The 25255-nt window shown below is 36.8% G+C and overlaps 4 protein-coding genes across 4 annotated transcripts; 3 read left to right on the top strand and 1 right to left on the bottom strand.

Moving 5' to 3' along the window:
* The first annotated feature begins 5965 nt into the window (after positions 1-5965).
* LOC113695845 (DEAD-box ATP-dependent RNA helicase 38) lies at positions 5966-9991 on the top strand. The gene is made up of 8 exons (XM_027215020.2): positions 5966-6310; positions 6780-7073; positions 7388-7615; positions 7918-7983; positions 8095-8511; positions 8598-8709; positions 9229-9314; positions 9407-9991. Exons 1-8 carry the CDS (start codon positions 6134-6136, stop codon positions 9467-9469), a joined length of 1443 nt encoding a protein of 480 aa, XP_027070821.1. The 5' UTR covers positions 5966-6133; the 3' UTR covers positions 9470-9991.
* Positions 9992-10637: 646 nt separating this feature from the next.
* LOC113697467 (pistil-specific extensin-like protein) lies at positions 10638-11653 on the top strand. Its single transcript, XM_027217099.2, has 2 exons — positions 10638-10951; positions 11136-11653. The coding sequence occupies exons 1-2, from the start codon at positions 10780-10782 to the stop codon at positions 11504-11506; spliced, it is 543 nt and encodes a 180-aa protein (XP_027072900.1). The 5' UTR covers positions 10638-10779; the 3' UTR covers positions 11507-11653.
* Positions 11654-12767: 1114 nt separating this feature from the next.
* On the top strand, positions 12768-15428 carry LOC113695863 (uncharacterized). Its single transcript, XM_027215041.2, has 3 exons — positions 12768-13097; positions 13679-14009; positions 15078-15428. The coding sequence occupies exons 1-3, from the start codon at positions 12796-12798 to the stop codon at positions 15168-15170; spliced, it is 726 nt and encodes a 241-aa protein (XP_027070842.1). The 5' UTR covers positions 12768-12795; the 3' UTR covers positions 15171-15428.
* Positions 15429-15640: 212 nt separating this feature from the next.
* On the bottom strand, positions 15641-20670 carry LOC113695864 (vacuolar protein-sorting-associated protein 37 homolog 1). The gene is made up of 7 exons (XM_027215042.2): positions 20387-20670; positions 19564-19788; positions 18105-18192; positions 17381-17420; positions 17232-17278; positions 17031-17151; positions 15641-16035 (listed from the first exon to the last, which is right to left on the bottom strand). Exons 1-7 carry the CDS (start codon positions 20398-20400, stop codon positions 15872-15874), a joined length of 699 nt encoding a protein of 232 aa, XP_027070843.1. The 5' UTR covers positions 20401-20670; the 3' UTR covers positions 15641-15871.
* Positions 20671-25255: the final 4585 nt, after the last annotated feature.

Here is a 25255-nt window from a genome sequence, read left to right as displayed (position 1 = left end):
GTTGGGTTTGATGAAAGTACTCATCACATTCATTTTGTAAAATTAAATCATGTCAGGGGTACTTTGGTAAATTGATCCACTTTTACCTATTAAATTGCCTCCAACTTTTGATAGGGGAGGTTAGTGCTATTTTAAAATTAATAGGGGAGGTCAATGCTATTACTATAAAAGTCAAGTGAGGTTTCTGCAATTATCCCTTAGTACAATACTACTCTAACACTCAATCTGTAATTTTGCATATTGCAAAGGAGGCAATTCAGCTGTTCCTTTTCACTTGCAGTAGCAATATTCAATTTTGAATCGTGATTTTTCACAAAAAAAAAAATTTATACATTTTTCATAAATATATTTTTCAATCAATTTTTTATTCCACACACGTCAAATTACTATAATATATATATTTTTTACAAAAATAAATGTAATTTTCCTTCCCAAAACTAAAGAAGAGAAGGACGAATTTCTAATTCTCATCTTACTAGTAAAAATTCTTTATTTTGTTCATTTGGTGGGTGTGTGTGCATCAAGAAGCAGCAGACAGTAAGTATTTTATTTTTATTTTTGTAGATACGATAGCTTCCTACATTATGGGAGAGAGGGAGGATCTGAAGAGATTCAAAAATAATTTCAGAGGAGACTAAATCACCACCAAACCAGACGAGTACACTACGTACCTCACCAAGTTTTAATGTATTAGTGGTGGCGACCAACTTAAAAACTAGTAGTTAAAAAGGCACTATGCGTATAGTAATTAGTAAAGTTGGATAGTTCTCTCAACTGAAAAAGAGGAAGAGAAAAAAAAAAAAAAAAGAAGAATGGCTAGTTAGTGTTTGCCAAATGGGAATTTGGTCTCTTGAGCAGAGATTTGTTTGCTAAGCATTACGCCGGCTGCCTCAACGTGTTAATTAAAAAGGTACTTCGCTCCTGGCATGGCAAGGAGGGATTGGACCATTTTTATTTTTGATTGCGCACCTGCGACTTAACGTTACGCGCTGTAGACGCGGTTATACTTATAGGTTAGTTGGGAGTACAAAAAGGCCCCAGCAGCAGCAAGGGGTCCCACGCCAGTCGTTGAACGAAGACGGTCGATGTCTGTCAGATCGCCGTCAGGCAGTCTGGTTTTAAATATTACTAGGAATACCCGTAATTACTAGCAGCACCAGGGTGCTTGCCTTTGCCTGCTCTGTTTTGTTAATTCTCTTGCAAAAAAAAAATTTTTTTTTTTTTTGATGAAATCAATATCTAACTTTTAATAGAAGACCAACATTCTGACCCAAATCCTGTCCCTTCATAGCATATAGATGATTTAACTAACAGTCATTTGAGCGGTTGGCTATCATCAAAATTTTTAATGTTTGGTGGAACAAGAAGTTAAGAATTCAAATTTTACATTTTATTATTTGTTATTATATGTAATTTGTCATTTTAAATAAATTTCTTTAAATTTATATGGATACATTGAGATTTTATGTGATTTTTTCTAAATTTATCTACAATGATTGACCCAAAAAATATGTATAGATGATTGGGGAAAAAAATAAAGAAAGAAAAGAGGATGAGCAGATTTATTCGAACTTGAAAGTTGAACCGACTTCGCGCTTTCTTTTCTGGGTCGGTGACTAAGCTCGCTGGGGATTGGGAGTCTGGGGTTTTTTTTTTTTTTTTAAGTGGGGGTTGGTTTCTAGCACAATTGCCTCCTCGCTTTCTTGCTTTTAGTCAGGAAAAAGAAGGGAAATTTACCAATAAGATGCCAAGTCCATTTTAAGGCTTTTGCTTTGTCCAATTAATTATCTCTATCATTATACTATTCACTTCCTCCACTTAAAATTTTCCTTTCTCTCTCTTTTTTTTCAATGAATATGATCATTGAGCAAAGTTCGAGTGTAATAGAAATCAAATCTTACTCTCGCCCTTTCTACACATAATTTGGATAGCAAATTATTTCGAATAATATTTCGCTATAAACACATTTTTTAATTTACCCTTTTATATTTTCGACAGTTTTTTTTTTTATCTCACGTACACTACATCACAAAAAATATTAGATTAATCTTTCTTACACCGATAATGTGTACACTGTCAGCATTAGATTAATAACAACTATACAAAATTTGAATTTGAAATTCAACTTTTACACGCATGACATGAATCCAATGATGATAGTGCATACATTATCAGTGTATAAAAGATTTACTCAAAAATATTACAGTAATGATTTCAAATAATATTTTATCCAAACACACTATCACGCGCAAAGCTATCTGTATTGTGAAAAAGTACTGTAGCACTTTTTTTGATATGATGTATGTGAGATTAAAAGGTGATTAGAAAATATGTTGATCATGCAAGTAAGTCAGTATGTGTAAATAAGGCATAAATAATGTATAACTTAGCACAATCCAAACAAACCCCTTGTGTTTGTACTTGTGTTTTGTGAAGTTATGAGTTTCCTGCCTTGACAAACATAACACAAGAAAAAACAAATGCTGTAAATCAATATGACAAAGTAAAAGGTGCATTCTTTGTTCCATCAAGGCGGCTTCCTTCTGCTGCTGCTCATAATTAAGGTAACGGAACTCAACCACTTCATGCATTAAATTCCCATTCCTTTACTGCTAAAAAGTTACTATATGGCAGCTAAAAAGTTGAAATGTCTCCTTAAAAAAATCAAAAAAGAAAAAGAAGGATCGTGCATATATATACGGCAGACATGTGTTATACTCCCTCCGTCCCACTTTGATAGTCTTGTTTTCCTTTTTGGTCTGTCCAAATTGTAGTCCACTTTCCCATTAAGAAATGTAATGATCTTTCAAATTGTCTACAATACCCTTATTAAATATCTTGTTATTAATACATTGTTATTAAATACTAACCCATTACATTGAATACATTGAGCTTTTCCAATGCACTCTTCGTTATTAGCATAAGGGTATTTTAGGAAATTATTAATCTAAATTTATGTTTCCAATCAAATTAATTACACTTTCTTAATCTGTGTGAAAAAAAAATCAAGACTAAGTAAACGGGACGGAGGGAGTATATCTTTTGTTCCCAGGAGCATTCACAAGATCGAAAAATTGCTACGTACGTGATACCGTGACGTTATTATTTATATCAAAACTTTATACTTGATCCACTTGTCAGTATCAAAGTCTGTCGATATGGAGCAACTTATTACGAAGTTTTATTCGCTGACGTATTTTTATCTTGAGAAATTATGGGGCAAAATTGATGAGATTCATTTTCTTGTTTTCTTTGGTGGTCGATTTATTAAGGAATAGAAAACCATCACATGCCCTCTTCAGCGCATTGGATGTGTCTTTACCGAGAAGTTGTTTTGATTGTAACTTTTCAAAAGTTTTTAAAGAAATTTTTTTAAACAAGTGATATATGAGAGATAAAAAATAAATAAATTAAATATTTATAAAAATATTTTTTAAAAAATTAGAAAGCAGCAACCAAACACAGGACCTTAGTACATGTAGTTTAGGCAAGAGCCTAAGGTATGTCTTTATAATTGACTTGCTTTTACTTTTTTTTTTTCTAAAATTTTAATTGCTGCAGACTTGTAGTAATTTGACATGCGCGAACGGGATTTCTCGTATAACTATTAGTTGTTGTTACCTGCGTGAAAGTTGCATTTCAGAATAATTTTGGATTGGTGCTATTGAAAAATCCAATTTACAAACATCTTCTATCTAACATGAGATTATGCAATATATTTAATTATGGGCCATTCTCGTTTTCTCTTTTTTCTTTTTTAAAATGTAATAAAAAGGCTTCTTTCTATCAACATCCTAGCATTTTCGCGGAAAACACACCATCATTATGCATGATCATTGATGAGGCAATAGTCAACAGCTAAATTTCGTATGGTTGAGTGAGCTAGAGTAGATCTTTGGTCCAATGGTCATTGGTCAAGGTTCGAATCTTGTCTTTTATAAAATTTGTCCCAATATGTGACGATTTTCATTGACCAGTTTCGATGGAGTTTCTACTCACATCGAATCCTTTCCCTCTTTCCGTAGAATAGGCTAGTTTAGATTATAGAAATTCTATCGTATCGATAAAAAAAAAAAAAGAGTGAGCTGGGGTTGATGTTTGATTGCACTCGCATACAAGGAAGGAAATTCGTGTAGATATCAGACCAGAACTTCATCGGTTGTGCAACTTGAAGAAGCAAGGCTAGAAATGCATATCCAGAGGGGCGAACGTTGAGCGTGAGAGGTCGTGCCGACAAATTTCATTCACGAATAAACTATAAGAATGATTTGTTTTTTTCTCTCTTTCCTTCTTTAATTTCTCACCAATAACCCATAAAATGATACTACGTCGCTTTAACCACGTTTTGGCAAGAATAATTTCAGCATATCAATGGCTGAGAACAGTCTCAATACAACTTCAACATAAAATTTGTTAGGCATCACGTGCCATTTTGGTCATGTATATCAACTGTGGACACAAATTATTGGATGTGAAATCAAAAGGTGTGGGTTTAGCGATCCAATAAGGCCCTACTCGGAATTTCTACGATCTTACCGAAAAGAAAATGAATTAAGCCCATGTATAACTTCTGTCTTCTCTAGCCCATGTAGTAATTGAGCCCATGTATTCGGTTAATGCATGACTGCCACGAATTTTTAATCTTCAGCCATCCTAAATACGGGCATGCCTTTTAACAGTTCCATGGGGCGAAAAAGAAGCGCAGATACCTTCCTAGTCTTTTTGGTTGTGGAGAATATTTGAGAAGAACAATAATATGTGCTAGTAAAGAAATGTTTCAATTGCAAATTTGTTACCGTGTCCATTTGGTATGTTTTCCTATTTCTCCAACCTTGCAATTGCATTACCAACAAAAAAAAAAAAGGTTTTACTTTATGTAATTGCTTAACAGTAGTCACTAGACTAGTCATGTATTTGTAATTGCTTAGTTGTCTTCTCCTCGTCTGTTTGGACAGGATAGTATTTGAAATAATTACTGTAACATTTTCTGTGACGTGATGTATGTGAGATAAAAAGATAATTGAGAAGATAAAAAGCTGTATTGAAAATTGTAATGGTGATGTCACCAAATATATTTGGCTAAATAATCTACTGTCCAAACAAACCTCTCAGCTTAATTTAATATAAAGAAAGAAGTACATTTAATCGACCAAACACCTGCTTAATTTAATGTAAAGAAAGAAGTACATTTAAATCGGCTTCTGCTTTTGCTGTCCAAAGGCGTTTATCTTTTTTTCTCCCCTTGAAACACAAATTTAATCATCAATAAAAGAAAAAGAAAAAGAAACCCCTTAGTGGCGTATGTATTTTTTTGTTTGAGGTTTAGACATCTTTTTCTCCTTTGTTCTTGGCTGAATTATTAGATTAGGGTCAAGGCCGCAATTAGAGAGAGGCGTGATCCGTGTAGGCATGGCCATGGTTCCATTTGGAACCAGAAATCGGACCGGAATCGGACCGTTTGGAACCGGATCAGAATCGGAACCAAAACCGTAGTAGAACATTGGATAAAGATTCCGGTTCTAGTTCTCTAAAAAATAGAACCATAACCAGAACCAGAACCGTCGGTTCCAGAACCGTTAAAAAAATTAAAAATAATTAATATAAAAAATAATAAAAGTAGAGACATCATGATGATCATCATGATCCACCACAACCTTTTGACCAAGCTCTCAACGGATCCAAGAGGAAAAAATTGCAAAGAAGGGCTCCAAAGAAAAAGCTTGTATTCGAAGAGAAAAAGGGAGCTTCTTCAATTTTTGCTCCCGGGGGCTCTCAACGGAAGAAAGAAACAACCATACGGAACCGGAACCGGAACTGAAACCATAAGGAATCGAAATCAGAACTATGCGGTTCTGGTTCTACCTCTTTGAAGAACCAGAACCACCGGTTCTGAAACCAGAACCAGAACCATCTTATATGGTGCGGTTCTGGTTCTACCTCTTTGAAGAACCAGAACCGTCGGCCATGCCTAGATCCGTGTTTACCATCCCCAATTCCGGCGTATTTTTCAAGCTACTGTCGGGGCCTATATATTCGAAAACCTTCCCCATAAACCTTTTTCCTTCTTGAATCCTCCTTTTATATACGATTGCTTCGATTCTTCTCCTTCCTTCAAATCTTTTCACTCTTCTCAATGGCGGATAGCAGCGAAACAATTCCGGAGTCCAAAATCAGTGGACGGTGGGCCGACGAAGCTGACAAAGAAGCTGCAGGAACCTCCGAGGAAGTTGAAATCGATGCATTAGCGATCGATGAGTCCAAGAAAGTTAAAAACGACCTTACAGATCCGGACGACTCGTCCATCGAAGCTGTATGAACATTTCGGGCCCATAGATCTAATTCTAGAATATTATGTTCTTCTAGGGTTTTTAATTTGAATTTATATATACGAACAAGACGCATTAATAATCGATTTTTGGTTACTTTTGTGTACTACGTTTTTCAAATTTTGAGCAATTGCTTTGGACTACGTTTTTCAAATTTTGAACAATTGCGTGTTTCTTTTCAACTTTTTGGTGCATGCTGCCCATTCAATGTTAATTTTCATGGACATGTTGTTGATTTTTAGGATTGTCTGCTAATTTTTCACTAATAGTTACTGTGTGTAGATACAAGCATCAAATCTCTGAAAACCAATTTTAAATTTGTCACTCTGTTTGCCTAGTTATATTCATTAGGATGTATTTGAATCGCTAAATATAGACTTTTAACTGCGTCTATTGAATTTTAGGAGTTCTGTTTGAATGTAGCTAAGTTGCGATTTGGTTACAATGGTTTAGGTCACATCGGGGGACACTCCTTACGCATCAGCAAAGAAGTTTGAGGACTTGAATTTGTCTTCCGAACTGTTGAAGGGTTTATACGTAGAAATGAAATTTGAGAGACCTAGCAAGATCCAAGCAATCAGCTTGCCGATGATTCTGACTCCACCATTCAAGAATTTGATTGCTCAAGCCCACAATGGTTCGGGAAAGACCACTTGCTTTGTTCTTGGTATGTTGAGCCGTATGGACCCAAAGCTCTCGGCTCCTCAGGCTCTCTGCATCTGCCCCACTCGCGAACTAGCAATTCAGGTTGAGTATATTTGTGGATGATAGTCTCGTGGAATCGTTCTTGAGAGTTTCATGAAAGATTTACACTGTTGTTGGGGGAGTTAAGAGTTTTACACTTTTGGAAACTTAAACACTTGATGATGTTTCTTGATTTTCAATAAAATTTCAAGTGTTATTCTTTTCACTTTAGCCATTATGTGTTGCAAACTAATCTCTTAACAGAAAATTGCCTATATAGATAAGTTTCTCTAATTTTATGTTTGTTTTAAAGTGCATATGAATGGAAAAATGTAGATAAAATTTTAACTATTGGGAGTGGTTGATAAAATGATCAGAATATGGAAGTATTGTTGAAGATGGGGAAATTCACAGGGATAACATCAGAATTAGCTATCCCAGCAGATAGTGCCAGCTTCGTACCAATCTCAAAGAGACCTCCTGTTACAGCACATGTGGTGATTGGAACACCTGGTACAATAAGTAAGTGGATAACAGCAAGGAAACTGAGCATGAGTTTCATGAAGATTCTTGTGTTTGATGAGGCAGACCACATGTTAGCTGAGGTAAATTATTTTTGTCTATCTTGCTTATGCCTCCCCCCCACCTTCTTATGATTTAGGTATATTTTGTGATGGATAATGATTAATTTTGCAGTCAAAGAGCTCAATATGCGCTTGTTGATTATTTTTAATTCATTATTTCTTTTTGGTTGGAAGGGTAGGGGTGAAACAGAGGAGGCATTTATTAATATGATATGATCTTACTAGCAATGAGGCAAAATAACTGCTTACTGTCTTTCATTGTTTCTAGATTATGTTAATAACGAGTGTTCATTTGGTCTTGATACTTGACTAAATCTTTGCAGAGCGGGTTTAAGGATGACTCTGTAAAAATTATGAGAGCAATAGTTCAGAGCAGCCCTGATTGCCAGGTCTGTAGTTATCTGCTTATGTGCGTGTACTGTTGTGTTCAATTTTACATCTTGTTCATATTTGAAGTATATTTTGACACTTGGGTTGGTTGCTTGTAAATTTTGTTGCAGGTTCTCCTGTTTTCTGCCACATTTGATGATGCAGTCAGGGCTTTTGTGGATAAAATAAACAAGGACATCTTTAACAGAGATTATAATCAAATGTTTGTGAAAAAGGAAGAACTATCGCTGGAGTCTGTGAAGCAGTACAAGGTCCAGTGTCCAGATGAGCTTGCAAAAGTCATGGTTGTTAAGGATAAAATCCTTGAACTAGGAGAAAAAGTGGGTCAGACAATCATATTTGTTCGAACACGCAACAGTGCTAGTGCACTGCATCAGAGTTTAGTTAATTTTGGCTACGAGGTTACAACTATTCAAGGCGCTTTAAAGCAAGAAGACCGTGACAAGATAATCAAAGAGTTTAAAGAAGGACTGACACAAATTCTAATATCAACTGATGTACTTGCTCGGGGTTTTGACCAGTCACAGGTGCTTTTGATTGCATTGCTTTTTCATCATTGTATGTTGTTTTGTTTGTTTCCCGCTGTAAATCTTAGTCAGAGATTTCTTGACAGGTTAACTTGGTAGTCAATTATGAACTCCCGGTCAGATTTAACAATTTGTCAGAGCCAGATTACGAGGTGTACCTTCATCGGGTTGGTAGAGCAGGCCGTTTTGGCCGCAAAGGTAAATTTCATGGATCTAATCTCGTGCTCCATTGTTTGTTCTCAATTCTCGCTTCTCAATGTAATTTCATGATATTTTACCTGGAAAAGTAGCTAGTTTCTATCTTGTTGAATGTGTATGTTAAAGCAATTGATCACATAGCATAATGCACAGGTTCATGCTTTTTCATTAATTGTCAAACTGTCTGGCCATCTGCAAATGGGATAATGAAAAAAAGAGAAGACATATTAAGCCATGAATCTTCGGTCTTGTTTGCTTTGATTCCTGAAGATGTTAGATGATTCATTGGGTAGTCATGTGCGGTTGGCCAGCTTTTGATTTCCTTGTGTGTATTTCATTATAAATGTTGTCAGTGTGGGCATATAAAATTTACCTAAAACATATTTTTAGGTTACTTAAAAGAGTTATTATCTCTTGTGACAATGTAAGCAACTTGCTTTTGTTTTCTGTTCGGAGGCAAATTGACTATAAGTTTACCAGGAAGCTGCAGTTTACTTTGACCTTCTTGTACGTCTACAGGTGCTGTGTTTAACTTACTTTGCGGTGATAGAGACAGGAGGGTGATGGAAAAGATTGAGAGTTACTTTAACTGCCAAGTAGCTGAGGTAGTATTTTTGTTGCCTTTCTAGTCTGCCTGAAGTTTTATGCTTGTGAAACAACTGTCGTCAACTTATAATTGTCCTTACAACATCTGCAGGTGGGATCGTGGAACAGTGATGAAGACTTCGAGGATGCACTTAAAAAAGCGGGGCTGATCTGATGGCATGCTACGCTCTCAGTCAATTGATTTCCAACTTCTCAAGTGGCTCTGTTTTTTTGTTCCTAAAGCCGGGCATCACGCGGCAGAAAGGGGTGAGAATTATGGTAGTTTCGAGTCTTCTGATCTAAATTTGGAAGAATGACAGAAGAAGTCCGACCTTTCCAATTTTGTACCGAGAACAGAAATGGAGTATTTATGGTACTCGATATTAAAAGTGAGTTGTGCTGGTGGTGATTTACGATGCTGGTCAAGTGGTTGTGATAAAGACGTATAAGATTCGGGATTTCCAATTTCTGATTCTGGGCTTTTGTCCATAGCTGTTTAGGCTCATGTAATTTAATGACGAGGAAATATGGAGGAGGTTGCAGCTGCTGAAGTGTACGGTATGGAATTCCATGTATAATAAGGTTGTCTTGCAACAGCTCCAATATTAATATTATTGCAAAAGGATTAAAAAGAAAATGGAAAATGGAAAACAACCTATAGATCTCATCTGCTGTGTAATACAAGATCTTTTGTATACTTCTGATTGTTTTTTCATATAGCTCGCTTGTTTTGCGGTCATAATACAAAGATGTTTTGTTTTTCGATTAATAGATTGGCTACGGATGGTATGTGTGTACTTCTTATGTAGGACTATTGTTACAAAAAAAAAAAAAAAGTTTTAACCGTGAGTAGGACTATTGTCAGAAAAGTAATCAAGACCAACCCAGCCACAGAAAAGCAGTTTACCTTTTATAAAACTTCTTATAAGTTTTTTGGACGAATGGTGCGCACTTTTTTTTGTAGAAGTAAAAGCATCTTGCATAATGAAAGAGGATGATATACAGGCAAATTAAAGAGGTTAGATGGTTGATAGACAACAGAATAGTTCAATCAAACTGATACCCACCTAAGCCCTGCCACTGTACATATTTTGCAATCACAAAAATCATTTTCCTCCCTCTTAACGTTGTATCTTTAGAAAGGTAAAGCTATCCATTTACCGACCAAATTTTTGACAACTTATTGTTGTTGTCCAGGAATAATCAGCAAAGACTAAAGAGATAATATGGTCATCTATTTTATGATGACGCTTAACAGGATGCGATATCCAAAGGAAGAAAGAGAAGGGAATGTAAACAAAACGGACTTGATGGTTTGCACGTCATGGTGATAGGGGTAGTGCGCTTCCACTCAATCCTACCAACCTTTGTGAGCAAGTGGACTTGCTTATAAAAGACATTAGGTCAAATGAAAACACCAATGTCGAATACAAATCAAGATTAGTCGGAGGCTTTGAATCTCGGAGGGAGAAAACGGAGAAGATCATGGATAAATTTGTTGTGTTGATAATTTCAGCTTTGCTGCTAACAGGTTCCGTCGGAGCCATGGATGATTGGAAGGAAGGAAAGGAGGCCATTCATGTCGGTGGCAAAGTGTTATGCCAAGACTGCACCGAGGGATGGAAGCAATGGATCGATGGTGCCAAGCCCTTGCAAGGTGAAGTTTACCCCATCTATATGTTAGGGTTGTATGCATACTACTACGTTAAAAAAAATAAAAATGTGATCATTAATTATTATCAACGTGGGCAGCAATTAACAGCATTGGTCGATTCATTTGATTCACTTCATCATTTCCAAGTTTTGGAGTTGGTGGCTGAGTATGTGATGCCCGAATGCAGGTTGCAAGGTATCCGTAACTTGCCTGGACGACAGAAGCAGGGTGATGTACTATGGAAGTGATCTGACAGATGAGGCTGGAGACTTTGATATGATCATTAACAAGTACATCAACGGGAAGGCGGTCAACGCCGAAAATTGCTTTTTAAGGCTAGTCTCCTCCCCAGACCCAGTGTGCAACGTTGCCACGGACTTTGCCGGCGGGAAGACGGGGGTGAAGCTCCACCGACCAACCGTCGTGTATCGGGACGTTATCAAATACGTGCTTGGACCCTTCTATTACACCACCCCAATGTGCGATGAGCCTGATGCTACGAACAATGGTGACCATGGCTCGTCAGATGAAGATGCAAAGGACAGCAATTACTACTGATTATCTCTATCTTTATATGAATATGATGATAATGTCTGTCGCCTTTTCAGTTAAATGTTACTAATTTGTTTTTGTTGCTTGGTATCTCAATTACCAAAATATTTTCCTCATCTTCTTCTTTTTTTTTTTTTTTTTTTTTTTAAATGGTCTTCTTGAGGACCATGCGTGGATTCCTGTCCGGTTAATATGGTTTCCAATATGTGAATTTAATTAAATTTATTAATTGCTCCTCCTTGGAACTCGGTTGAGTCTATTGTATTGTATGCTCAGGGTAATTTGGTAGTTGGTACTTCTTCCCGGCTCCATTTTTGTATCAATCACATTTCGTCAAAACGAGACCCTAAGAGCTCCGCGTGAATGGTCCAGCGGCAGCGTCTCTCACCAGTGAACCTTGACGCTCTGCTGGATTCTTCCGTGCATTTAACGTGTTCGGACCGGGTTGGGGCGTCGGACTCGGACCACAGGAAATTAGTCGGGCCCCATAAGGATTGATCCGGACACCCCTGTGTCGATAAAAAAAAAAAAAAAAACTCTAAAAGGCAATAGTTAGCTATAGCATATGACAAAGTGCTGCAAAAATTAGTAGGAATTATATCTGCTAAAATTCATAACTTTTCACCCGTAACTGACTTTAGCATCGGAGCAGGATCGGGGGATAAGACCCCGGATATTTCTAGATCTTGACAGGTGAATTCGTGCTGTCAACTCGACTCATCCGCTCGAAAATCACCTCATCATCATGGTGATAAAAGAAAAGGTTTCTTACCTCAAAATCAACCCGAACCAGTAGCATTGACATACTTTTTAAGGATGAAAGTTAATTGCATGGAAAGTAGAAGTGGTGGGTATTGGACATTGGCAATTTGTCAAACGTCTTATTTTACATCTGGTGAATGGTTTAGCTCAAAAGGAAATCCAAAAGAAAAAGGAAGACAGAAGGCTTAAAAGATTCATGTCCCAACTGAAAAGAGTGAAGTTTTTTTTTTTTTTTTTTTTTAAAAAAAGAAGTCATAACAAAGGAAAATTTACTTAGAACAGGAAAAAAAAAAAGAGGCAACTTTAATTATGTGGGCCGGGACAACGGGCCGCCACTCAACTCGGCCTCCAAGAGGTTCAATTAGTTGGTATGCAAGGCAAGCGAGCCTGTCCATCCTTCACATTAGCGTTCCACAATCATCCACGTAGACGTAGACCTAACAAGTCAAAATCGGTCATTCGCCTCAGAGGCCCTAATTAGGGCCCAAAAGCCTAGAAAAGCCCAATCCCAACACGGCTCACTTGTCTGTGCCATGGCAACTCGTTTGGGGAGGGCGAGGGCGTGGGCGATCGCTGCTGCTCTCATCTCGTCGTCAACGTCACCATTATTGCGGAATTCAGCGGCTTCCGTCCAAGCCTCGTCGTCTTTTTTGGCCGTTGTCGACCATGGCGCCTCGAAGCCAAGGCAGTTGCGCGCTTTCTCTTCATCATCTTCCTTTTCCCAAACCTCGCAGAAACCCAAGGGGAAGGTAACAGACCGTCTTTCCTCCGTAATTGACGCTGTTAACGACCGTAAACTCCCTCCTGAGCTCCGTGGCCAACGTAACAACGTCAGGTACCGACATCTCGCAAGATGAAACGAACTCCATGATTTTGTTACTGTTTTTCCTTTTTTTCCTTTCTTTCTATATGCCTTATACATGAATTATTTTGTGAATAATTGAAAACGTTAAGTAAGATTGGCGTAAATATTTCTGGAACTTAAACTTTTGGCTTTTAGAATGAAAAAAAATCTGAGAGGTGCATTTGGAATATCCATTTGCTAGCCCTCCAGAGTTCGTTTCATATCATTAATCAAAGTTGTATACTCACTTAGCTTTTGATATGTCGCGGTTGTTCTGCAATTTAGAGTTATATTATATAGGTAAAGTAGAATAGGCCGTTGCTTTTGCTAATTATATGTGTGGTTACAAAATGTGAATTTGTTACCATGTTGACTTGAAGAGTGTTATTTCAAGTGTAGTAGTCATAAACCGTACGAGTTAAAGATTACTGTTGTATTTGAACGAGTGGCTCTGCCGTCATGCGTTTAAACTCTTTTCAAGGATGATGACTAACTTGTGTACGAGAATAAACTCTTTGTTGCATGACACAACCTGTGTATGAGAACCTTTCGATGTTACTGCAATTGGACAGGTCCGAAACTGACATTATCAACGTCGTGGAGCAACGGATATGGCATTCTATGGAGGAAGGCCAGTTTGAGAACTTGCCCGGGAAGGGAAAGCCTTTGGACCTTAGTGTTAATCCCCATGCAGATCCAGCTGAAGATACTTTGTACCGGATTCTATCAAAAAATGGATGTGCCCCTGAGTGGGTCGAGTTAAACAAAGAGGTCAGGAATAGAATTGCAGAATGGCGTGCAGCGCTTAGAAAAGCCTGGTCATTTAAAGGCGGTCAAGATGATGACAAATGGACCGAAGGCTCGGAGGCTCTAAAGCTGCAATTACAGGACATAAATGACAAGGTGAGTGGCCAGTAAATGTTAGTGTATGCATATGGAACTTGTGTTTTGGTAAATTTATCTCTCTACTCATCTTTTTCTTATCATATACTTGAGCAGAGTTGAGAACTTGCGCCTCTATGTCTCTCATTGGCGGTCAATTTCATTATGTCAAGGCATAAAGAATTTAGTGAAACTTCTACCATGTTCTGTCGGACTATTTTCAGTAGCAGATGACGAAATAATCGAAGTGTCTCGTTTGCAGATTTTAACTGCTGAAGTGTCTCTTTTGGAAGTATATATATATTTTGCATATGTAGATGCATCAATTTCATGTGAGATTCATGGTTATGGTTTTGACAGTATGAGATGATCATGCGACAGTTATACTTCCACTCATATCTGATGTTCTTTGGCCAAACTTCACTTGGGGTCTGAAAATATCTATTGAAGATCGTTTCAAAAGTTGAGATTACTTGCAAACACGTGGTAGAGCATACGGGAGTGGTAAACAGGATACTTGCTCTGAAGTTTAAACATTATGAATTCTTGTTGTTTACATTGTAAAAAGCAGGTTCTTTAGGAGGGCTTAGGGAATAGCAATTTTGAAGTTGTGGTATAAGTGGGATGTAGTCATGTTTCGTGAAGGCTTAGTCATAGGCGACATACCATACGAAGGAAAATTAATAAGTAAATAAATGACAGGAATTTGTTAGCTTGTAGTATTACTTTTGCTTTCATGTTTACGCATTTTTATTTTTTATTTTCATTGATGGGTGGCAGCAATGCTTTTGCAAGTTGGATTTGCAATCATCGGTCTGTGTTCATACTGTAGAACTGCATATATATATATATGTAATTTAACCTCATGCACACAGCCCCAAGACTAAAAGCATGCAGCTTTCGCTGGTGTTCAATAAGTCACCTTATATGGATCTCATATCTATTGAAGTCTCTCTCTTCCTTACAGAGAAAAGATGAGAATTACACCTTTTTTGAGTTGTCAAGAATTGCTCCATCTTCGATGGAGCTTAGACGCCCAGCATTACTTTGTTTCTTGCATGAGCTCACTGGAACTTGTAATGCTTGCAGGTTTTCCGGTACAATCTCATTGTTCCATTTGGCCGTCAGATGTTTGGACTGAAGTGGGAGAAAGAACTAGATCGCCTGACAGAAACAGCATAGGTGGCTTCATACAGCTGTATTGATTGGTGTTTGTTCTCTCTTTCATCGTTTTCCTTGTACTATTTCTTCCTTCCTTGGTTCCTTGTGTCCTCCTTTTCACCGCCGCTAAGGGCAGATTAGTGATTTATGGGGTTGGAGGTATGGATGGTTGCGACAATACGCTCGTATGACAAAAAAATTTCTCTTCGAAAGAAGGATCCGCGTGTGTGTTTTTCGAATTAGTGAATCATACTATCTAACGCATTATTGTTTCCATAATTCGTCCAATTTCTATTTGCAATTTTTTTTTTACCTATCGAACTCAACAGAAATTGAGATGAGAGCTGGATGTTCCAAGAGATTGTTTTGCCTTTTCAAGCTAGCCAGTGTTCACTCGGAGAAAGCAAAACCCCAGCATTTTTTAGTCTGTTGGCTGATCGCCAACGTGATTCTGCTGTCTAAGTGCATCTTCAAAGGACAGACTACACAACTGGACCGAAAAGATTTTAGATGAAAGAAATTGTTAATGGTACGGCTAGATACGTGTTAAAATTACCAACTAAACAACGCTGTGAAAACAAAAGGGGGCAAAACTTGAGCGTAGCAGCAGGAAATTACAGACCAGTAGCGTTCCCAACAGCACACCCCTTTAAAATATTGCAACTGTAAAAGAAAAATAAATGATTATAGAGTATTCACATATACAGTATGTTACAAAGCGTCTAGCCATTTAAAGATGTCTTGGCAGCAAGATGGGTGAGAGCTCGTCTATGATATGTGCAGCGCAATTTCTTGTACTTTTGTATGAAAGAACCATGATCAATTTCTCGATCAAGAAGCTGTCTGTGGAGGGCTTCAGATTCTTCCTCAGCTGTACTCATGGCCTCTGCAACGAATAAAACATTCGGTTGAGCCTGAAGAACTCTTCTTTGGATAACTGACTCCATGTGACAAATTGGTTTCCCTCAAACTTTTAACTCCAAATATATATCTGATAATTCAAAATGACCACTGACAGACGCTAAAATTTCAGATATTTAGGCTAATGTCATTATCGTCCCCAACATAGTCCAGTGCTAGAAAAAAATTCTTGGGCACTCTCCGACCTTGATTTTTTTTTTTTGGTTTTGAGGGGGGGGGGGGGGGGGGGAGGCAGCGGTGGCACAAAAATAGGCTTTTTGTTGATGATAACCAATGATGTTTACACACAAGGGTATTCCCTAACAACATAGAACTACACAACTAGACTCTCAGAGCTTGATATCGGGTTGAGAATTGCAAAAACATACATTCACTTTCAGAAAAAAGTAACACAAAGAAAAATCACTTCTTGAACTCCAATCCAATTAGCAAAGAAGCTCTCGCAACCTTAAACCACATAATTTACCAACCAGTCCCACAGCTAAGTATGAAGACCCTGCCATTGGCAATTCACCAACACACAAACCCAAGTAAAAGGTCCAAAAATATGCAATATCCCGGGGGAATCTCATGTTATAAGCACCAAAAACAAAAAGTTGGCCTATAATATGGTTCTCCGCAAGAGAAATAGAACATAGAGTCAAGAAAATATGATTCAGGTGACAGTTTTCAATGTGCTTGCAGAAATATCAAATGCAGTTGTGGTGAGGTAATTTAGTGTAACTTTGATTAAGAAGATGTGCACTACCAGTTGGCAGCAACTTTCAACTCCTTTCTTATCGTTTTTCAACTCCTTTCTTATCATTTTTACAATATTAAATATGAAGAAAAGCCAGATTTCAAAAATTCTTTAACAAGCTTGACTTGATCATAAAGCTTGGAAGAGTAATGACCAAAAGAAGAAGTTATCTTTATCAACATAATAATAACAATTAAAAGAAACTTCACATTGTTACATACCTTGAAGCTGACGAAGGAGGGATACTGGAGCATAAAACTTTAGGGTCTCTTCCTTTTTCCTGTCTAGCTCATGCAACTTTTCTTGAGCAGCAGCCAACTCAGTAGTGCGAATAATTCTGCACTGCACCCCATAAAACAAGTAATAAGAACAAAGGCAAGTCCTAATTTAAAGTTTAAGCCATTCAATTAAAGCAATATTACCTGATTCCTAAGCTCCATTATGCGAGGCTCCTTATCCAAATTCACACCTGCATTAAATTTTAAGTCATCTTGTATACAATTCAACCTTGAGCAAATGATAGCAACAGAATTATCTTTATAACCGGAAATTGAAAATACAAATGACTCACTAGCAAGTTGCAAGGTTTCATTCCGAAGTTCATCCCTGACCTGGTTAATTAACAGGAGATGGAGCAAGCATTAGAAGCAAATGACAATCCCAATAAGGATCAACAAAAAAGAATATATAAAATGGCATAGACTAAATTAAGGAACACAAAATTCTAAACTAAAGTTCTCATCAGATCCCACTGTACATGACCATTCACTATCAACTAGATATTTTACTACGTGAAAAGGCATGCAGAAGAAGGATAAATGGTGAAGAGAAGGAAAGGCGAAAAAAGACAACCAAACAAGAGTTAAGACACTCTTCCTCATTATGTAGAGGAATGAGAAGCATGAGAACATATTCTCCTCATTGGGTGGCATGCATATAAAAGAAACACAATGTTGAAGTCATGAACAATGGTAAAGAATAAACAAATAAGCAACCATTTTTTAGACAATTAGCCACATTGTTTCAGAAGAAATTAGCTAGCTAATAAGGAAAGTTTTGTATGAAAAGAAAAAGGCTGTCTAGAAAACCATCCCTACACAGACAAAAGTTATGAAATTCCAACCAATTCCATGTACTATTTTTCCAATCTACATAAGCAACTCAATTTCAGGAATTTTTTACAGGGGCAAATCTCCTTTTAGTATATCTTGATGAAATAATTATAAATAGTAGATAACTGTTACCCAAATAAAGCAGGAAGAGATGGTGGAATACACATAAATTTTGCTACTTACTTTGTTTTGAGTTTTTACAGGTTCCAGAGAAAGTAAAAAATTGTGATAAGCATCCTTGTCAGAAAGAAGCTTCCGCAACTCGTCAACACTGTAAAAAAAAAAAAAAAAAAAAACCATGATATCTACAAGCAAAAAATTTATGCCATGTCAAAGATATAATTCCGCAGCTCATCAACCCTAAAACATTTTGTGGTAGAGACACATGACAGTCAGAAAGTATAGAAGAGAAAACAAATTGAAAAAAAAATAAGGAAACATGAAGCCCTGATTGTTTAGCATCTCAAAAACCAGATTTTGTTCCCTCAAACGGAGATACACCACATTAATCTTTCTTGGTTTCTTGAAAGGTTAAAATGTCAGTCATATTGACAACTGAAAATTGCTTCTAAGAGGGGGGAAAAAACCCTCTGACCCATTTACAGTATACTAATTTCCATTGTATACCCCCAATTTTTGTGTCACTTACCATATATGGAAAAAATATTTATATTTCAGCTTCTAACCTTCATTGCAGGCCTACCAACTTTGTTTTAATTCTCATATCAGTGCATGTATCAAGTTGCTTGTAATATACCACGCTTTACTCCTTAAGAGATTACTCACTGTAATGGAAGCTTTCTTTGGCCCCAAAATGAGTTACGTAGTTTTGAAATTTTAAATAACAGCATCTGGTGCCAAACACTTGTCCAGAGTTAAAATGTAAGCACAGCGAAGGAAAGATGAGCTTAAGTTTACAAAAGCATCTCACTGTTTATAAAAAACACGCATATCCTAAAGCAACAAGAATATCAAGATGGTGGAAGTATTAGTTTTCCCTATTCAGTAATAAAGGCACCGATTCGCTTGATTGCCTAAGCCTGACTTTTCATTGTATGGAACCTTCTTCTTGCAAGAAATTTTTTAATATTCAGCATTTATGTATAATAGGCAAAAATTATCTGCTACATCATCACTTTGTATTTATAAAATACCAACATCAGTATGTCAAATAGAGAGCCAAGAAACTAATCTCTATGTAAGCACCAAATGCATTCTCTTTAATTTTTGTTCATTTTCCTGATTATATAATCAGACTGCTAAAGAGTCAAATCATGATGGTCTAAAAGTAGACTGTCTACCCTTTAAAATTCCAGAGACTCAGTTAAGCAAATCAAGCAGTGAAATTATGCTAAGAGTATAAAAACAACAAGTAATGTATGGACAAAAGTGAAACTCATGTGGCTCAGCATTTAATCCATCAGGCCTACTAAGCTTCCAAACAGAGTGAGATGAGCAAGTGGAAAAAAGACCATCGATGATAGAACAATCGCAAGATTAAAAATTTTTGAAAATGGATCATGCAAAAAAGTGAGATTTTCAAAGCAAAAAACAGAACTGCTGAAACAAATCATCATTATGATAGAGCATGGAGAATAAAACAGATAAATGACTGGTTTGGTGAACAAAAAGACATATCAACCTTTTATCTTTTAAATGAGCGATAATGCCAGCAGCCTCTGATGGAGAAACATGTGCTGAAGATTGTGATCGATCTGCTGGCCTTTGAATACTGAAGCTGCCAGAAGAACTAACACTTGGTGTTCCAGGACGAGAAGAACTAGGTGAACTAACTACAGATGGTGGACCCCATGAACCAGTAGAAATTTCCTGGGGCCGTGGTTGAGCTTGTTGGTCTGGAGAATTCCTGTATATAAATTAATTTGCAGTTGTCTCAGTATCGACTACGTGAGGTTCTTCAAATTAGACCAAAAGCTAGAATTCAAATTGCATGGAATCTGAAGGGGCTAGACAAAAATAAAAGCGTATAAACAGCGAACAAAAGAGTACAAAATTTTGGGCAGCTGAAATAATGACTTGACGCAAGCAGTACAATTATTTTTAAAAAAAACAAACAAAAACCTGTTTGAAAGCAAGTTCCCAAAACGGATCACTCGACCGCAAATCGTATACAATAACTGTTTGATCCCCGAATATATCAATGAACTGAAAACCCTTACCATCGAATCGGCTAATGCCTATTGATAGAATGTACTAACTATTATTTTATCCAAATGAAATGTAAAGCATCAACATCTAAAGACCATCGAATTGTACAGAAATTTCGTAAGATCACAATAAATAAATTCACAAGGTATACAAGAATCTTCCAAATAAACAAAATCTCGTCTGCTATTGATTGACTTGATAATAATTTTTTCAAACAGGAAGATTATCAAACCCTAGAACAAGCTAAGCACAGAAGAAGAAGAAGAAGAAGTTGTATCGTGAAAACAAGAAGTTACCAGAACTTAAACATCTTATCCCCGATCGCGATAGAATCAGCTTCCGGATTTTAGACGGAGAACGGATGCTTTCGTTTCTCCGTTACAGTTTTCAGGACATTTACGCGTCCTCTCGTCTCTCGTCAGACGCCTGTCGTTTACCAGCAACTGCCTGGAGAATTGATCTCAAAAGTCTTAAGCAACACGCTCATGTTCGACCAGGCCGATTGGATCGGGTTTTGGGACTCTCGGCCCAAAACCAAGAGTAGACGCCAGTTATTGTCGGACACCAGAATCCAAATCCCCCCACTGGCTGAGGGCTGTAGGCGCTTATGTTCGACCAAGACGATATGGATCGTGTTGCGGGGACTCTCGGCCCAAAACCAAAAGTAGACCCTAGTTATTGTCAGGCACCAGTATCAAAAGTAGCTGAGGAATGTAGGTTGTGGCAACGTTGGACTTCTCTTTCTTTTTTCTTTTTTTTTTTTTTTGTTGTTGGAAAGAGTGTTAAACTTGTGTTTGTACGATAGTAGAATAGCTTCTAAGATTTCTTTTTCTGAGTAAATTGAAATTAATCTTCTTTTTTTTTTGTATATTTTGGAATATGAAAGATAAGAAAGTCAACTTAAATTCTCTTGAAAATCAGAAGTCTTGATTTTAGCCAATATTAGCAAAAAATGCATTATTATTTTTAAATTAATTCAGTATTTCAAAATTTCGAAAATTACTTTAAAACTCATTTTATGCAAAACATCAAGTACTTTTTTTGGTTCAGTCCTAATGAAGCATGAATCCTACAGTGAGAAGGCATTTTTTGCATTCCTACAATTGGGGTTGTTTTGGATGGTGGATTATTTCCCCAAACATATTTGCTTACATCACCAATACAGTTTTTTATCTTTCCAATTACCTTTTTATCTCAGTACATCACATCACAAAAAGTGCTACAGTAAAAATATCTCAAATAATTTACAATCCAAGTTTAAAGCTAAGCGGGAAACCTAGAATATTAGAAATCGAGTGCGGAAACTGAAGCCTCATGTGAAACTGGATTGACCGGCACCTGGAATGTTAATTATGTGTGTTTGGATTGTAAGTTATTTGAGATATTTTTACTGTAGCACTTTTTGTGATGTGATGTACGTGAGATAAAAAGGTAATTGTGAAGATAAAAAGGTGTATTGAAAATTATAATGGTGATGTAAGTAAATATATTTGGACAAATAACTTACAATCGAAACAAATTGGTGGTGGTCAATGGTGTTGTTTGCTTAAATTTCACTCAGAAAAAGAGGAAAAGACTAAAAAGGTGCTCGTTTAAGGCATGGCAAGGAGAGGGAGAAGGTGGCATTTGGGATTGCACAGAGGGCCCGTATCGTTGTAATTAGGCAATGTGGCTGCTTTGAAGATCATAATAATAATTATTACCAGTACCATATGCAAGTGCTTAATGGTGTAGTACGTACCAGCATTCCATAAAAACAGGTTTGTGCATAATTAAAGATAAATCATTAATGATAACATGCAGGGTACTTACAGCTAAAGATACTGTGTAAATGAGTCATGAGCCACGTTCCCTTGCATGCCAGCCTTGAACACTCTTGTAACTCACATAAAGGTTTATGCGTATATCCTAATTGCCACATATAATCAGCTAGCTGTAATTACCAAGGCACTTTTCTGCGGGCTGCTAGTGTCTCCGCTTTTTTATTATTTATTTTTTGGTGGGGTTGTGTTCTGTGTGGGGGGGGGGGGGGGGGGGGGAGGGGAAGTTTAATTTATAATGAGAATTATTTCACAGTAAGATAGCATTAGGATTTGCATTTTTGCTTTTTATTCTTCGTGAATGGAGCAATAGTAGTGCAGCAATAGGGTGCTGCTTGTGCATCTAGTAAAGTGTATTTCTACGTTGTTTTTCTTGGTTTTTTTTTTGTCAAAATGATATTTGATTATATTGACGTCAAGCATTGTACAATTACGAACAATGGTTCGAGTTGACCATATAGTCAGTGTATTTGACACTGAGGAAGTAAGATTTCCTCATATAGTAAAGTGTAATGCCTAAAGTAAAAGAGCTAATTAATCTTAGAGTTTATATGATTTTTATCACTTCTAGCTAAACAAAAGGAGCATATTTGAAACAATACTCTGAGTTAATTGATTGAAGAATATCTTCCACTTCCTTATTTTTATATATCACTTCTGTGTTTTCTGTGTTCTAATGCGGTCGTGAGAAGCTGCTTGTTTTGCACTTGAAATTGCACTCTCCTTTGTTGCAGAGCGATAGCTTTGCTCATGGCTAGCTTTAATTGCTAGTGCCTCATCCACAATATCTGTGAACCTGAGCTACTCTCTCTCAATGCCCATCCTATCATCGACTCTTGGTTGTCACCTGTTATAGTGATTCCAACGCCCATAACAGGATTGTCCTTCTGTCTTGTTACTGCAACTTTTAGCTCGATGGTTTCATCTTCTGGTCCTAGCCGTTGGTGGTTCTGAGGTTTTCTTGGTAAAATGGATTCATTATTGCTATTGCTGGAACAATGCAAGAACAGAAAAGGATTAATAACTAAAAAGAAAACGAGAAGGGCCTTTTCTTGATTTTTTTTTTTTGGGATGAGGAAAGTGTGACGAGGGCCTTGCTTTTTCTTTTATTCTTTAGCTGCCCTTGCCTCCATATGTCTGTTACATCGACAACAATCACATCAAGCAAGGCATTTCCAAATTTCAACCATTAAGCTAAAAAAAATTGTATGATTCCTTAGATATCTTTTTCTTCTTCAGATGTTTTTGAATAAAGTCATGGAAGTATTTGACGCACGGCATGGTTCCCCTATGTTTCACGTCAGTCACCCATACCAACTTTTCTTTTCCTTTTTCTCCTCTCCTTCCATCACGGAAAGTTCATTTCCATTTTCCCTATGTGTTTGTCTAGTTTATTTTCAAATCAATGGGTACCAAGTGTTAGTTGGAGCACCAAGTGTTAAATTCTTTAAGGTTTGAACTCAATCAGAAAAGTAACTAAATACAAAAAGGAGATAATAGTTACTACTATGAATTTGCAAGAGATTCGTATAAAAAAAAATCCCATACGAGTAATTCCCTGTTTCGATATTTCCTTACCTAATGCCTTTCTTTGTGCAGAACGTCAATTTTAACTGTTCACTAATGCGCAGCATCTGTGTTACCAATTGAAAATTACTAATTAATCAACGGCCCGTTGCCCACCATAAAAAACTTTAAGTCTTGGTAGGTGAGAGGTTAAGTATTCAAACCTTACGTCCAATCAACGTGCTTCTATATGTTACTTCTTCTAAATCTATACGGATGCGTAGTACGCCCGTTTAGTTCGACGGTGATTCAGTTCCCATCGGTTCTTTTAGGTCCCATTGAACCACTCTCCCTCAGGCTAGGTTAGAGTAGGAGTAGATTAGACAAGCTGTTGCCGTCTGATAAAAAATTTTGAAAATTACTAATTACTTAAGATCATAAGGGGAATAAATACTAAAATTTGCGTGATGCATTGCTAACTCGTTTTATAGATTTTTCTCACATGAATACATTGGCCGGACTTGTTTTAAACTTATAAACTATACTACTTAGATGCCACAAATTAATGTCATACATAAGTGACCTAGTTTTAATTTCTAGTTATGCATGCTTTGAGTTTTTTTTTTTTCCCTAATCACTCCAATTTATGTTTCTTGGGTGAGGCAAGACAAGTTCTTTTGGAAGAACCACGCCAAGAACTTGTAACTCCACAAACTAAGACAGGTATGAACATTAATGTGGATGCCGGGAAAAAGAAAAATTAGATGAGATGAGATGAGCCTTGCACTCCACAAACTTCTCTTGTATATTAGTATATCATATGTCAATCTATTTTACTAAAGAAGAAATTACTCCAAATTAATCAAAAGCCCGAAAAAGCTACTTTTCCATTGAGGAGCGTCTCTTTTTCAGGAAACTCTAAGCGGAAAGCCGTGGAAATGCAATTGAGTAAACGTATGTGCTTTTACAGAGCTAAGCGGATATATACCATTAGATATAGGTTCGTAAAGCTTTCTTTCACAATATATCTATTCGATGACTTGCTTTGTAAAGACGCATATTTTTCTTACGCTGCTTTATTTTATTTTAATTTTTTTTAAAGATTGTTTTCCTTTTGGTGTAGGAAAAAAAATCGAACAAAGATATAAAATGAAACCAAAGCAACGGAATGAGAGCCTTTAACGAAACCTGTATTCTTGACCACGTTAATAGTTCAAAATGGCAGGAAACAAAGGTTTAAACCAAAATAAGAAAGGTGAAATGGACACTCAAAATATGTACGAGTAAATCTTTCTTACACTGACTGACGGTAACGGGAAATGAACTTCACAGAACAGACAAGCATATTGTCTACTAATAAATAACTAGTGCAGTTAAGTTATTATGGCATATAAATCAGCCAGAATATGGCAGGCACATAAATGCCAACACAATGGTACATGTATCTTCTTGTAAAAACTTGATCGGCATGGGTTCTTTGTTTTTTGGTGGGTTCCTCATTCTTAAACTCTTCTGGGAATTAGATTTATTCGGTTAAGACTTGAAAATTACGAGTTGCTTCAAACTTAGACATCCAATAGGGAAGTAGGTAAAATTTAACACGATTTCTATGTCCTATCGAGAAGCGTTTATTTCTAGAAATGCATTGCTGGAAGATGTATTCTCTAACTTCTCACTTTGGGAATATTGGTATGTACGTACACCTGATTTGGTCTCTAGTTTTCTACGGCCAATTTAACATAACTGCTAACCATGTATGACTTAGCTAGGAAAGATTGGAATATGAAGGAAAAAAAATCGCTAGAGTGGAGAGTTGAGTTTGTTTTCAAGTAGAGCTGC

Source organism: Coffea arabica, chromosome 6c (genome assembly GCF_036785885.1).
Source record: "Coffea arabica cultivar ET-39 chromosome 6c, Coffea Arabica ET-39 HiFi, whole genome shotgun sequence".
Taxonomy (NCBI): Eukaryota; Viridiplantae; Streptophyta; class Magnoliopsida; order Gentianales; family Rubiaceae; genus Coffea; species Coffea arabica.
This window is presented reverse-complemented; position numbering and strand designations above follow the sequence as displayed.